A 14620-nucleotide genomic window follows, 5' to 3' on the forward strand; every position below is an offset into this window, starting at 1 on the left:
TCCACGCGAACACGGTGGGGGGAGGGAGACAGACAGACGTGCAACACTCCAAATACATGGCAGGCGTCAACTCTCAATGATGCACGTCTTGAGAGAGGCTTCACTCCTCGCCGGCAACACCGGGGGTGAGGGTAGAGAGGGGCAGGCAAGGGGGGGGGGCAAGGGGGCGGGCAAGGGGGGGGGGGGGGTCTGTCCCACCCTGAGTAACCTCCCCACCACCCCCAAGTGTCCGTGTCGCCGTGAGACGCCGCAGCGTCCCCCCTCCCCCCTCGTCGTCGTGGTCACGGCACGAAGGGAGGCACCCTCCTCCAGAGTCCGCCGCACAGGCAGCTGCGCACCCACCGCTGCTCCCAGCACTTGAAGGGCCCCGCCGCCTGCGCCTTGCTCAGCGAGCGCAGCATGGTGATGCATCCGCACCTGAGGTGACGCGAGGGGGAGGAGGAGGAGGGGGGTGGCGACGTTAGCCGACCCGTCGCCTGGCGTGCGAGATGGTCGCGGGGTTCGAGATCCCGACCCACGACGATGTGGAGTTTGTGCGGTTCTCCGTCCCGCTCTCTTCTCCGTGGTCGCGTGGATTTTTCTCCGGGGGTCCCTCCGGTTCCCCCCCCCCCCCCCCCCCCCCGCGTTTAGAATCGACGTCGTGCGTATTTGGCCACTGCCGCTATAAATGTCCACGTGACGATGATGATGATGAGCCACTACGTGGAGCTATGATTTGTGCCAGTCAGGGTCACTTCTGAAAAAAGAGCAATTATAGCTCAGTGGGCCTAACCTAGTAAAATACAAAATAAAGTTTAAGTTTTTTTCGACTGGAGGATGAGGAATCCGATGAGCTACAAACCTCTTTTTCACAGATATCCATTCGGGGGGCACGGGTGGTCAGCAAGTTATAACAGCGGATGCAACAACAACAACAAACACAAGGACAGGAGTGAAAAATACAGAAAAGGTAAAGCAAGTGACCAAATATAAATAAAGGCACGGAGTACAAATTGCACAAGTGCATGAATTCCTTGCCGACATGTCGACACCAAATGCAAGCTTGGAGGCAAGGCAGCAAAACAACAACAGGTCCCGACCACACCAAGACAACAACAACAGTCCCAGACCACACCAAGGCAGCAAAACAACAACAGGTCCCGACCACACCAAGACAACAACAACAGTCCCAGACCACACCAAGGCAGCAAAACAACAACAGGTCCCGACCACACCAAGACAACAACAACAGTCCCAGACCACACCAAGGCAGCAAAACAACAACAGGTCCCGACCACACCAAGACAACAACAACAGTCCCAGACCACACCAAGGCAGCAAAACAACAACAGGTCCCGACCACACCAAGACAACAACAACAGTCCCAGACCACACCAAGGCAACAACAACAGTCCCAGACCACACCAAGACAACAACAACAGTCCCAGACCACACCAAGGCAGCAAAACAACAACAGGTCCCGACCACACCAAGACAACAACAACAGTCCCAGACCACACCAAGGCAACAACAACAGTCCCAGACCACACCAAGACAACAACAACAGTCCCAGACCACACCAAGGCAGCAACAGTCCCAGACCACACCAAGACAACAACAACAGTCCCAGACCACACCAAGACAACAACAACAGTCCCAGACCACACCAAGACAACAACAACAGGTCCCGACCACACCAAGACAACAACAACAGTCCCAGACCACACCAAGGCAGCAACAACAACAGTCCCAGACCACACCAAGACAACAACAACAGTCCCAGACCACACCAAGACAACAACAACATTCCCAGACCACACCAAGGCAGCAACAACAACAGTCCCAGACCACACCAAGACAACAACAACAGTCCCAGACCACACCAAGACAACAACAACAGGTCCCGACCACACCAAGACAACAACAACAGTCCCAGACCACACCAAGACAACAACAACAGGTCCCGACCACACCAAGACAACAACAACAGTCCCAGACCACACCAAGACAACAACAACAGTCCCAGACCACACCAAGGCAGCAACAACAGTCCCAGACCACACCAAGACAACAACAACAGTCCCAGACCACACCAAGACAACAACAACAGTCCCAGACCACACCAAGGCAGCAACAACAGTCCCAGACCACACCAAGACAACAACAACAGTCCCAGACCACACCAAGGCAGCAACAACAACAGTTCCTCAATTGCGCTGCACATTAAAATTTTACTTTCTATACTAAATAGGGGGGGGGGGGGGGGGGGGGGAGTCGGGGCGCAGGAAGGGGGCAGCAAGGGGGCTGCAGGGGGGGGGGCAGGGAGGGGGGGGGTCGGCGTCGCCACTCACCTGGTGCACACCTTGATGTCCTCGGTGGGGTTCACGCCCAGGTTGACTCGCCGCAGGTTGTCCAGCTTCTGGTGACCCGGGGACCTGGCGAGGTTGAGGGAGGGGACGGGGAAATTCCGACAATGTAAAAGCCGCGCCGCCGCCGCTCGCCCGCCCGCCCGAGGTGCGGCGAGCGCCGGGCCCCCCCCCCCAAACGAGCCGACGGCAGCGCGGCGAGCGCCGGCCGTGCCCAGAAGAAGCGTCATTAGACCCGGTAGCGCCACGAGCGCGGGGAACCCGGCTTGGTTTGTGCCACGGGATCCGGTGAGCGCAACAATTCAATGCGGCGACGCGATGCCGTCGCGAATCTGGCGACGGCCGCTGGGTTCCAGTGGCTCACGGCGGCGGCGCAGAGGTCGCAACCGGGTACCCGATACCCGTACCCTAGCCGATACCCGTTTGCGACCCTGGTGCAGCCGGGTACGGGTACGGGTAGACCGTGAGTCACTGGTGAGTCACCGTTTGTCACTCATTTCCCAACGTCTTGTCTCTTCTCACAATTCAAGTTCCTAGAATCAACCCACCCGCGTCTGCAACATGGCTTCATCCCAGAGGTCGCAATCAGGTACCCGATACCCGTACGGGTAGGGTACGGGTACGGCCGGGTACGGGTACCCGTTTGCGACCCTGGTGCGGCCCGGGTACGGGTAAGGAATCAAAACCCGTTTGCGACCTCTGCGGCGGTGGCGGTGGCGGTGGCGGCGGCGCTCACCGTGCGAGCACGTGCGTGTGGACGGGCACGGGCCCCGGCTGCCCGGCGTAGGCGATGCCGCGGCCGAAGGCGACGCGCGACGGCGGCTTCCCCGGCGGCAGGCGGCCCGACACGCCGTCCGGCGAGGGCAGCCAGTCGGCGGAGGGCAGCACGAGGTGCGAGGGCAGCAGGCAGCACTCGTCCAGCAGGCCGTCGTCCGGCTCCAGCCCGTGGCCCTCATCACGGCCTGCCGGACGCGCGCGGGGTGATGGGGGTGAGGGGGGGTTATAGAGGTCACCGGCTCGGTGCGTGCGCGGGGACGCAGCGGGTAGCGTACGGTTGCGTAGATTTTTCACCGGGTAATCGAGGCGGCTAATCATCGTGTGGAAATTTATAGCAGCCAAATACGTTGGGGCGCCACGGTGGCTAGAAGATGTTGATGACCTCGCCTGGTGTACAGGAGGTCGTGGGTTCGATCCCAACCCTGACGCCTGCTGCTGTGTATTTGGAGTTTGCGTGTCTCTCTCTCTCTCATCATCATCACGGTGGCCGGGAGATGTTGATGACCTCGCCTGGTATACAGGAGGTCGTGGGTTCGATCCAGACCCGGACGCCTGCTGCTGTACATTTGGAGTTTGCGTGTCTCTCCCTGTGGTCACGTGGATTTGTCTCCGGGTCCTCCAGTTTTTCCCCTCCAAGTTTAGAATCAACATTACAACATTTAGAGTATTTGGCTGCTGCTATACATTTCCACGTGATGATAATCCACTTATTTGAGCCATCATTTGTGATCGCGAGATCGGTTCTGAAAAAGAGCTATGTAGCTCAGTGGGCCTTGGCTGGTAAAATTTTAAATTGTTCAAATAGTTCATTGTTCATTCGTACCCGCGGCCAACACTCGCGACAAATAATCTCCACCGTTCCTGGGCCTAACCCCTTTGTCTCGCCACTGGGGAGACAATTGTGTGCAGTGGCCGGCCCTGGTACAAATTGGCACTTGGCTCCAACAGCGTGTTAAAGGCGGCTACACAGGGGATCTTTGTGTTCGTCTTTTCGCGTGTATCGATGCATGGGTTTGCATACCACGCGCGTACCCCTCGCGCGCACCCCTCGCGCGTGCACCGCACTTACAGCAGAGCCAGAGCTTGGTGAGGAGCTTGAAGAGCAGCGAGAGGGAGTCCTGCGTGTCCGAGGTGGCGGTGAACACGGGGAGGCAGGCGTGGTTCATGAGGCCCCAGATGCGCACCACCACCAGCAGCTCCCGCAGCATCGCGAGCGCCGGGCCGTCCCGCAGGAAGGACACGCCGGGCCGCGAGATCGAGCCCTGGCCACGGCACACGCAGCACCGTGATGACACACGCACAGTCACGGCACACGCAGCACCGTGATGACACACGCACAGTCACGGCACACGCAGCACCGTGATGACACACGCACAGTCACGGCACACGCAGCACCGTGATGACACACGCACAGTCACGGCACACGCAGCACCGTGATGACACACGCACAGTCACGGCACACGCAGCACCGTGATGACACACGCACAGCCACGGCACACGCAACGCACAGTCACGGCACACCAAAACACAGCAGGTTACATGACGATTAAGTGTTGAATAATGTTTAGTTTCATACGCAGCGCGAGTGCCTCGCAATCGCCGAAGAACCGTAGGCAACGAGCCAGAAGGTGGCAGCAGCCAGGCGGTGAGTAGCCGGCAGCGCTGCCAACAACCGCCCGAGCTCTGCAGCCCTCTATATATTAAGATGTTTTCAGCCAATTAACGATGAGTGTTTATTACACGTGGGAGGAAAACCGGGCTGCACGGAGAGTCAGGGCGCGGCACCTCCTTGAGGAGTGCGAGGGGGCAACGCTCTATCCCGTACAGAAGTGCCCGATATAATGGTGCGGGGCCGCTCCCCACACTGTCGGCTGTGGCACCTGGTTGGGCAGGCTGGCCAGCAGGTAGAGGGTGAAGTCAGCCACCCACTGGATCAGCTGCTGCAGCGACTGCAGCAGCAGCGTGTCCAGCACAAACTCCTCCGTCTTCAGGTTCAGCATCACCTTGTCGATGTCTGCACCGCGCACAAAGACAAAAGATCCCCCCCGCCGGGTACAGCCTTTAATAGGCTGTTGAGGTAAGTGATGTTAGAGAGTAGCACGCCCCCCCCCAGCCCCTGTGTGTGTGTACGCTGTGTACCTTCTGTGGAGCAATAGTGTAGCGGTTAGTGTGCTGCGCTACGAAACCGCCAGAGATCAGTTCGATTCTCGCTCACGGACACCAATACCCAGTGACGATTATCTGAACCGGTCCTGGGCCTCCCCTAGGTCGACTCAGCCTCGAATTAGTTCCTGGTGCAGTGTGTAGTAAACATCGCCACTGGGGAGACAAAGGTGGCTGGGCGGGAGTGGTGCTGGCCACCCACCCGCCCCTCCCTTCGTACGCCGTGCCGGCCTACTCACTAACAGCACTTGCCCCAACAGTCTGTTAGAGGCTATCCGGGGAGGGAGAGACGCTTTGTCTCTTTGCGTGGGCACTGCGTGGGCACACCGGTGTCGGTGTTCTTGCTGCAGATCTCGGCGAGCCTGTCGCCGGGCCCGCGGTCGGGCGTGTGCAGCAGCGTGGGCCGCAGCAGGGACTTGAGGGTGCAGGACACGGCGTGCAGCAGGAGGCGCGTGTGCAGGTCCGCCGAGCGCACCGCCGTGCCGGGGGACAGGCGGTAGAGCCAGGCGCGTAGCGCCAGCACGCGCGTCTGCAGCGCCTGCACACGGACACAAACCATAAACTATTAAAATATATATTTTTACCAGGCGAGGCCACGCTGAGCTGTTGATCATCGAGCTCTTTTTCAGATGTGACCTGGCCATCGCAAATGATGGCTCGCACGAAATGGGCGACTCCTCATCATCATCATCGCGTGGAAATGTATAGCGGCGGGCGAATCCTCTAAAAAGCGCCATGACGTTGATTCTGAACGTGGAGGGGGAAAAAACCGGAGGACCCGGAGAAAAACATCCACGCAACCAGGGGGAGAACCCACGACGTGGCGCCTCGATTGTCACATCAACATCTGGATCCTGTCCCGACGACGAGCGACGTAGTTCTAAACGAATCGTCGCACGAGTGAGCCGAAAGAAAGTAATAATCGGCGCGCCGTGAAAACGCCCGTCCACCGTGCGGCGGTTTAATTTGTGTGGCCTTTCAATAGCAGCCCGGTGGAGAGCAACCCGCCATTCGCCCACGAAGCGACGGTGACGTCACCGCGGGCGCCCGTGCCAGCATCCCACCTGCTGCAGCATCCCACCTGCTGCAGCGTCCCACCTGCTGCAGCATCCCACCTGCTGCAGCATCTCACCTGCTGCAGCAGCCCACCTGCCGCAGCGTCCCACCTGCCGCAGCGTCCCACCTGCCGCAGCGTCCCACCTGCCGCAGCAGCCCACCTGCCGCAGCATCCCACCTGCCGCAGCATCCCACCTGCTGCAACATCCCACCTGCTGCAGCATCCCACCTGCCGCAGCATCCCACCTGCTGCAGCGTCCCACCTGCTGCAGCAGCCCACCTGCCGCAGCATCCCACCTGCCGCAGCATCCCACCTGCTGCAGCGTCCCACCTGCTGCAGCAGCCCACCTGCCGCAGCATCCCACCTGCCGCAGCAGCCCACCTGCTGCAGCATCTCACCTGCCGCAGCAGCCCACCTGCCGCAGCGTCCCACCTGCCGCAGCATCCCACCTGCTGCAGCGGTTGAGCCTGCCGCGCGTACTCCTCGGCGAGGCGGTCCGCGAGCGGCGCGGCGGTGCCCGGCTGGACGTGCAGCAGCACGTCCCAGGCGTCGTGTCCCGTCACCAGCCCGTACTCCAGCAGGAAGAGGAGGTTGCGCAGCGCCGCGCCGGCCTCCAGCGGGTGGCCCAGCCACGGGGAGACGCGCGACACGCTCACCTGCACGCGGGAGTCACGCGCGCCGGGGGGGTGGGGGGCGGATACATGGGGTCGCAGAGGTCAGAGATGGACAAGAGAGAACAACGGCAACCATCGCTCGCCACCAAGTGACGGCGACGTCACCACGGCACCCGTGCCAGGCCAGGTGCGCTTTGAGGCCACGTGAAGTGTCGGAGGCTCGCTGGCAGGAGGTCACGGGACAGATCCAGGTGCCATGGGTTGGCTGCCTGAGATGACTGGGAGATGCACCAGCATCTTGATCAAGTTTAAGGTCATGGTTCAGGTCTGGGTCAGGGTCAGTTAGGAGCTAAGGATTAAGGTTCTGGTCTTGGTGAGGTCAGGGGTTAAGGTCAGGGCAGCGTGGTGATGCTACAGCCCCTCCTCTCCCGCTGCCCCACCTCCCCTTCCCCCCCCCCCTCACCTTGCCGCTGTTCTCCACGGCGAGCAGGGCACAGCAAGAGGGCGACAGCGCCACCGCCGAAAAGTGCGCCGCCTGGTGGGGCCCCGCGCCCCTCCCCCGCTTCATGGGCGGCTCCTCCGAGCCCCCACCGACGCCCCCGCCCACCCCCGGGCCTCCCCTCGACATTCCCCCGACCCCGCCGACCCCGCCGCCACCCGCTCCGCCGCCGCCGCCGCCCCCCATGGGGGAGAAGGCGCAGAGCTTCTGCAGCGTGAGCCGGTGCAGCACGTGCACCGAGCCGTCGCAGAACGCCAGCACCAGGCCTGGCGCAACAGACAGAGGTACCCGCCCCCCACCCTGGTTACAGCCTTTGGACAGACTGTTGGACGCCAGTGAGTAGCAGCGCCTACCGAAGGCTGGCACGGCACACGATGGGGGGGGTGGGGTGGCCAGTACCACACCAGGCACCGCACACACACAAGGGCATACTGCTGGCGATGGTGCCGGTGGCGATGCGTGTGTGCCGTAGATGTTGCTGGTGGTGCCGATGGGTTGCGGTGCTGGTGGTAGCGAGGGTGATGGATTGTGGGGAGCGGTGGCGCAGTGGTTAGCGTAATGCGCTGCGAATCCGGCGACGCGAGATGGATTTCCCGCCGCTCGCGACCAACTCAACCGAGAACCTGGTGCGATGTGTAAACACTGCCACTGGGGCCGTGCTGGCCTTCATAGGTGCTGCTCGCTAACAGCACGTGCCCCAGCAGTTTGTTAAGGCTATGAGGGTGATATTTGTCTTTGGTGTTCATTGTAGCTGTGCTGGTGATCGGGAAGAGGGTATATGACGATGCTGGTGGTTAAGAAGGTTGCGACGGTGTGCTGGTTGTGGTGTCGATCGCAGTTGTGCCACCGATTATTAGGGGTGCCACGGTTGCGAGATGTTAACTCCCTCGCTTGGTATGCAGGAGGTCGTGGATTGAAACCCGACCCTGACACCTGCTGTATATTTGGGTCTCTCTCCCCGTGGTGGCGTGGATTTGTCTTGGGGTCCTCCGGTGTTTCCCTCCATATTTAAATCAACGTCACCACGCGTTTAGAGTATTTGGCTGCTACTATAAATGTCCACGCGACGACGATGATGATAAGCCCACTTCGTCGCGTTATCATTTGTGGCAGCCAGGTCGCTTCTGAAAAAGAGCTAAAAAAGCTCAGTAGTGGGCCTTACCTGGTAAAATAGAAAAATGCGTAATAGTTTTAATAGATTACGATGATGATGATGATGATGGTGGTGGTTTTGCCGGACGTGCCGCCGCTGGTTACCGAGCCCGGGGAAGAACTTGGTGTCCCCGGCGAGCTTCATGTCGGCGCTGGAGAGGGAGATGGGCAGACGAGGCAGCGCCACGGAGCTCACGCGCTCCAGGTCGCTCGTAGTGGACAGGATGCGCCACTTCTGCACGCTCGGCTGCTTGTCTCCTGGCAAGCGCGATGCGCGCACACGCACGTGCACGCATGCAAAGCAGCGGGTGGTGAGCCATAGTGGCGAGCGGTAGGTGGTGAGCGCATTGCTCATCTTCCGTTTAAAGCCCTGCAGAAGCCAGCGGTGTAAATTGCGCATTCCCTACGTCACGAAGCTTCACAGGCCAACCACACCGCCGACAACTCCCTCCATCTGTATGGCCCACAATAAAGGTTTTTTTGTTTCGTGACAGATCGCGGAAATATGTGTGCCGTTAAAACCCGCCACCATCACCACCCGACACAGCCACTTAGTAAGGTTTGTCACTTTAAAAAACGTGCCAATTAGTTTTAATTACTGGAATTGTAAATGTTGTGAGTTTACTCTCTCACACACCGGGTGTTGTTTTGTAATTGGCACGTTTTGTTTCCGTGACAAGCACTTACTAAGTGGCCGAGTTGGGTGGTGGTGGTGGCGGGTTTAACGACACATTCATATTTACGCGTTTTAACCCAACAAAACCTCTATTATGGCTAATATTCGTCGCGAAAGCCTACACCTACCACGACGTGTTAAACTGTCCGTACAGGGTCTTGACACCGGTCGCACTTAGGACCCGCGTACATTTTCACCGCGTTGTAATGTACTGCACCCCCCCCTCCTCGCTCCCCCAACAACCGTGTCCCTCCCCCGTCCGCCCGCGCTCACCGAGGGAGGGGATCTGCTGGAAGAGTTTGTTGAGGGGCAGCCCCTCCTTGCGCAGAGACCAGCACTCCACCACGCTGCCCTGCGCACTCGACACGCACACCACCACCTGCCGGCGCAGGTGGCACCACGCGCGCCGTCACGCGTTACCACCACCGCGCACGATCACACGTTACCAGTGGTGGCGACATTGACACCTCGCGCCTGTGCCAACTGCGTGCGATCGCCTGTGCGCATGTGCGCTAATTCGCGTTGTGTGCGTGCTCTCAAGGGGTCCCCGTGGTGTCCCACCTGCTCAGAGTTCTCCCGCGTGACGAAGCGCAGGTGAGACACGGCCGGGTACTTGTCTCGTCGCGACGGGTCGGAGGAGCAGCGGAGGAAGAGCGACGGCAGAAGCTCCGTCTCCACGCGGCACTTCTCGCTCACCACGCTCAGCGTCAGCCTGACACGCCGGGGGACGACGCGCGCGTGGGTCACAAGGTGTCACAGGGACACACAGGGATGCGTGCGTGGTCACACAGGGGGACACGCAGGGACCACATGTGGGGACAGAGGGTCACACAGGGTCACACAGGGTCACACAGGGATGTGCAGGAACACACGGGCGATACAAAGACACAGGAAGACACATGGGGATATATGAAGACAACACAGGGATAAGTGAGGGTACACGGGGACACACAATCACATGGGGATACCCGGAATAAGTAAAGGGACGACTTATAATCCAACAGGTGAAGCACACAGATGAGCCGACAGACAGGTGAGCGGAGATGCAAACTGAGAGGTGATTGCACAAGAAAGGCGAGAATACAGGTGAGAATACAGGCGAGCAGACAGGCGAGAATACAGGCGAGAATACAGGCGAGCAGACAGGCGAGCGATCGCGCCGCACCGGTAGAAGTGGATGGGCGAGGAGCTGCTGCCGTCCGACGTGGCCACCACGACGTGGCCCGCGGGCGTGAAGGCCGCGTCGGCGGCGGCGACGCGGGCCCGCGGCCGCGACAGGGGCCGCACGGCGCTCAGCAGCGCCCCGCCGGGCCTCAGGAGCCACACGCGCGCCAGGCCGCTCGCCGACACCCCCACCCAGCCGTCGCCCGCGCGCCCGCCGAACGCCGCCAGCGACGGGTGGAAGCGCGCGCGCGAGAACTTCTCGCCGAAGCTCATGGCGCCCACCTGCAGGGCGGCGGGCGCAGCAGGGATGGGGGGGGTGGCACAGGGGGAGACAAAGGGGCCAGTTTTGAGGCAGAATGGTGGTGGCGCACGGAGCTGTGCACTTTTAAAATCTCAATTGAAAACCCATTTCTGTGGAACTGCTTTTAGTGTTTAGTTTGTTGTCCTTCCCCCCCGCACCTCCGATTAGCACGGTTGGCTACGTACGGTGCGAAAGAAGTCCAACATGCGGTACGTATAGGTGGCTGTAATAGGTGCTCGCTTACAGCGCTTGTGCCAACGGTCTGTGAAGGTTACGCGGGGGGGGATCTTTGTTTTTGTTGTTGTGTGTGTAGGGAGCGGTGGTGCAGCGGTTAGTGTGCTGCGCCACGAATCCGGCGACCCGGGTTAGATTCCCGCTCACGGCCAACACCAGTGACGATTAACTGAAATGGTCCTGGGCCTTCGCTAGGTCGACTCAGGCTCAAATGAGTAACTGGTGCGGTGTGTAAACATCGCCAATGGGGAAACAAAGGCGGCCGGGCGTGGTGCTGGCCACCCACTCCCTCGTGTGCCGTGCCGGCCTTGATAGGTGCTTGCTAACAGCACTTGCCCAAACAGTGTGTTACAGGCTATACAGGGGATCTTTTTCTTTGTGTGCGATCGTGGAGGAGGCTCGTGAAGGACACTGCTGGTCAGTTGGAGGCAGTCACCTTCCAACAACAACGGAGGGCAGAGAGGAGCAACGCTCACAACAATGAGCGGAGCGCCGGGCGGCTAAAACGCAGCAATTTGGCACAGTAGGGGGCACAGCCGGTGCATCTGCCAAGTCATCTCAGTCAGTCAACCCATGGCACCTGCCAGGGTCTGTCCCGTGACCTCCTGTCAGCAGCGAGCTCTTCAACACTTCCCGTGACCCCCTCCAAGTGCACCTTGGCCTGGGCACAGGTGCGGCGCGGTGACGTCACCGTCACTTAGTGGCGGCTGTTGTTTGGGTATTGTGGGTATCGGTGCGGCCGTGTGCGTACCCCCCCCCCCCACGCCTCTTGCCTTCTCCACATGCAGGTCGAGCTTGATGCCGTTGTGGAGCCACGCGAGCGCCAGCAGGGGCTCGCCGTCGGGGCCGCCCTCGCCCACCGCCTCCCAGCCGTTGAGCAGGTGCTCGGGCGTGGCCCAGCAGCGCACGCGGCCCCCCGCGTCCGCGGACAGCAGCCGCGCTCCTGCGCGCGGCGGCGGCGACGGTGGGCGGGCGGGCGGGCGGCACGCGCAGCGGAAAGAGATTCGGGATCAGAATACAGGTCTGTGTTCTCCTACAACGCGGTCGCAGTCGCGTTCCCGAAGAACACCGCGTTCTCATGAATAATACGTAATACAGGGGGGTAAAGGACGGTCCGCAGTAACACGGGAGATGCGTACGCGGGGGGGGGGGGGGGGGGGGGGGGAAGAGTACACGGGGAGAGGTACACGAAGAAGAGTACACGGGGAGAAGGAAGAGCCCACAAAGCAGAGCACGCGAAGAGGAGGACATGCGGAGGAGGAGTACACGCGAGGGAGGGGTGGGGAGGAGTACACGAAGATGAGTACACGGGCAGAGGGGAGGGGGAGTACGGGGGGGGAGAAAAGTTGAGTACATGGGGAGAGGTGGGGGGGGGGGAGGACAAGGGGGGGGAGGACGGGGGGGGGGGAAGGAAGAGTACACGGGGAGAGGTGAGGGGGGGGGGAGGACAAGGGGGGGGAGGAAGAGTACACGGGGAGAGGGGGGTACACGAAGAGGAGTACATGGGGAGAAGGAAGAGCACACGGGGGGTACCCGAAGAGGAGTACATGGGGAGAAGGAAGAGAACACGGGGGGTACCCGAAGAGGCGTACATGGGGAGAAGGAAGAGCACACGGGGGGGTACACGAAGAGGAGTACATGGGGAGAAGGAAGAGAACACGGGGAGAGGGGGGTACACGAAGAGGAGTACATGGGGAGAAGGAAGTGCACACGAAAAGGAAGATCAGAGCACACGAAGAGGAGTAGTACACGCACCGGACTGGTCCCACTCCAGGCAGGTGATGACGTCGCTGTGGCCGGAGCGCACCGTGCACACGTCCCACGGGTGCTCGGGGTCCATGATGTGGATGGGGTAGCTCGTGTGCTCTGAGACGCGGACACACAAGTGGCAAGGAGTACAAACCCAAGTTAATTTACAGTCCATCATCGATAATTATCCTGCTGCTTGCAGCATTATCCGGCGGTCCCGGGCCGATCCGGCAAAATCGCGGTAACCAGTCCGGCAATCGTCAGACACAATCATGTTGTTGAAACAAGAGTGCGTAGCACGTACATCTCACCCCATGCAGAGTCTTCGAGATTAGAATGCTAAGTATGGTACCGTAAATACAGTAAATGACAGTAGGATATTTATTTGGTCTATTTTTACGTTTATTCATGCCAAATTCACGTAATAAAACACATTTAAAACACCAAAAAAACCGCATACGCACCACCTAAAACAATGTTATACAAAAATGTGCAAAAAAAAAGTTATTTAAATTATACTGTAGTGAATTAATTATTCGGCGTTTTTGAAAATCCGGCGCCCCCTTCCCCCTAAGCCGCCGGATAATTGACGATGGACTGCAATTTACTGCTTACATGCGTGTTCGCCTTCCCGGCACAAATCTATTAAAACATTGTTTTTGTATTTTACCAACGGTAAGGCCTCCTGAGCTACAATAGCTCTTTTTTAGAAGCGACTTGGCTATCACAAACGATAGCTCAACGAAGTGGCTTATCATGTGTAAACATCACCACTGGGGAGACAAAGGCGGCCGGGCGTGGTGCTGGCTTCCCACCCCCTCGTGTGCCACAGTGCCGCCCTTCATAGGTGCTGCTACTCACTAACAGCACTTGCCCCAACAGTTCGTTACACACGGGGGATCTTTGTCTTTGGAGTCGAGTGTGCCGGATTGTGTCGGGGAGGTTGTTACAAACACACACGCAGAACAAGACTCCCGAATCTCCGAGAACCCCAGCCCCTCGGTACCCTAAACACATCCCCCGCGAGGACCCTCAAATAACGCAGCCCAGACCCCCGCGCATGCAAAATACCCATAGGGCTCCCTTGTATAACACTGTACTCAGCAAACCTCTGAATGATCGAGACCTCACAGACTCCTGAATGAGGTAAGAACTCACAGATCTCTCAATAAGAGGTCCTTTAACGAGAAAGATCCCCAAAGACCCCTGAATATGAGACCCCCCCCCCCCACCACCACTACCACAAAGCGAACCCCCGAATGACCCCGTCTCGCGCCCACCAGGAGGTGCTGCGGCCTAGTCATCTTGGCCGGGAGAAGCCTCGAACTCTACGGCTTTGCCTGACCGCCTCCCACCCCCACCACCCCGCGACCCGCCGTGCCGTCTCTCACCGCCAATGTCGCCGTGCGGGCCCCGTCGCTCGGACGTGAAGGCCACGAGGTTGCGGCACGACCAGGCGCAGGCGAGGGGAACCGCGGGGCAGTAGGCGGCCCGCGGCTTCCGCGGGAAATCGCACGAGTAGACGACCTCCATGACGACCAGAGGCGCCGTTTGGATCGATCCAACTGCGGTGGGCGACGGCGATTATGTAAAAGGGAATCGATTCTCGGGGGCGGGGGATAGGTCACCCTCCCCCTCCCCTCCGTGTGACGTAATGCGATTTATAAATCCACAAAATTGTCAACTAGCCGATAGCATAATAGAGTTGTGTTTTGGGTTAGATCGCGTAAATATGCAAATGTGTCGTTAAAACCCGCCACCATCCGACACAGCCAACTAGTAAGGGTTGTCACTGTTTTATTGCCATAAAGGGGGTAAAAACCCTATTCTTATTTTTCCACACTGCCTCGCCCACTTGAGCATTTTTTATTGCTGTGGTTGTCCCATGA

The 14620-nt window shown here is 59.5% G+C and overlaps 1 protein-coding gene across 1 annotated transcript; it reads right to left on the minus strand.

Annotated features, from left to right (window-relative positions):
* Window positions 1–176: 176 nt before the first annotated feature.
* Window positions 177–14310, minus strand: MED16 (mediator complex subunit 16). Its single transcript, XM_078622590.1, has 15 exons — window positions 14123–14310; window positions 12738–12848; window positions 11756–11925; window positions 10449–10729; window positions 9845–9995; window positions 9557–9662; window positions 8713–8865; window positions 7420–7721; window positions 6792–6998; window positions 5613–5823; window positions 5003–5136; window positions 4192–4384; window positions 3082–3307; window positions 2331–2414; window positions 177–417 (listed from the first exon to the last, which is right to left on the minus strand). The coding sequence occupies exons 1-15, from the start codon at window positions 14262–14264 to the stop codon at window positions 282–284; spliced, it is 2607 nt and encodes an 868-aa protein (XP_078478716.1). The 5' UTR covers window positions 14265–14310; the 3' UTR covers window positions 177–281.
* Between the last annotated feature and the right edge of the window lie 310 nt (window positions 14311–14620).

Source organism: Lampetra planeri, unplaced genomic scaffold (genome assembly GCF_965212315.1).
Source record: "Lampetra planeri unplaced genomic scaffold, kcLamPlan1.2.h2 scaffold_164, whole genome shotgun sequence".
Taxonomy (NCBI): Eukaryota; Metazoa; Chordata; class Hyperoartia; order Petromyzontiformes; family Petromyzontidae; genus Lampetra; species Lampetra planeri.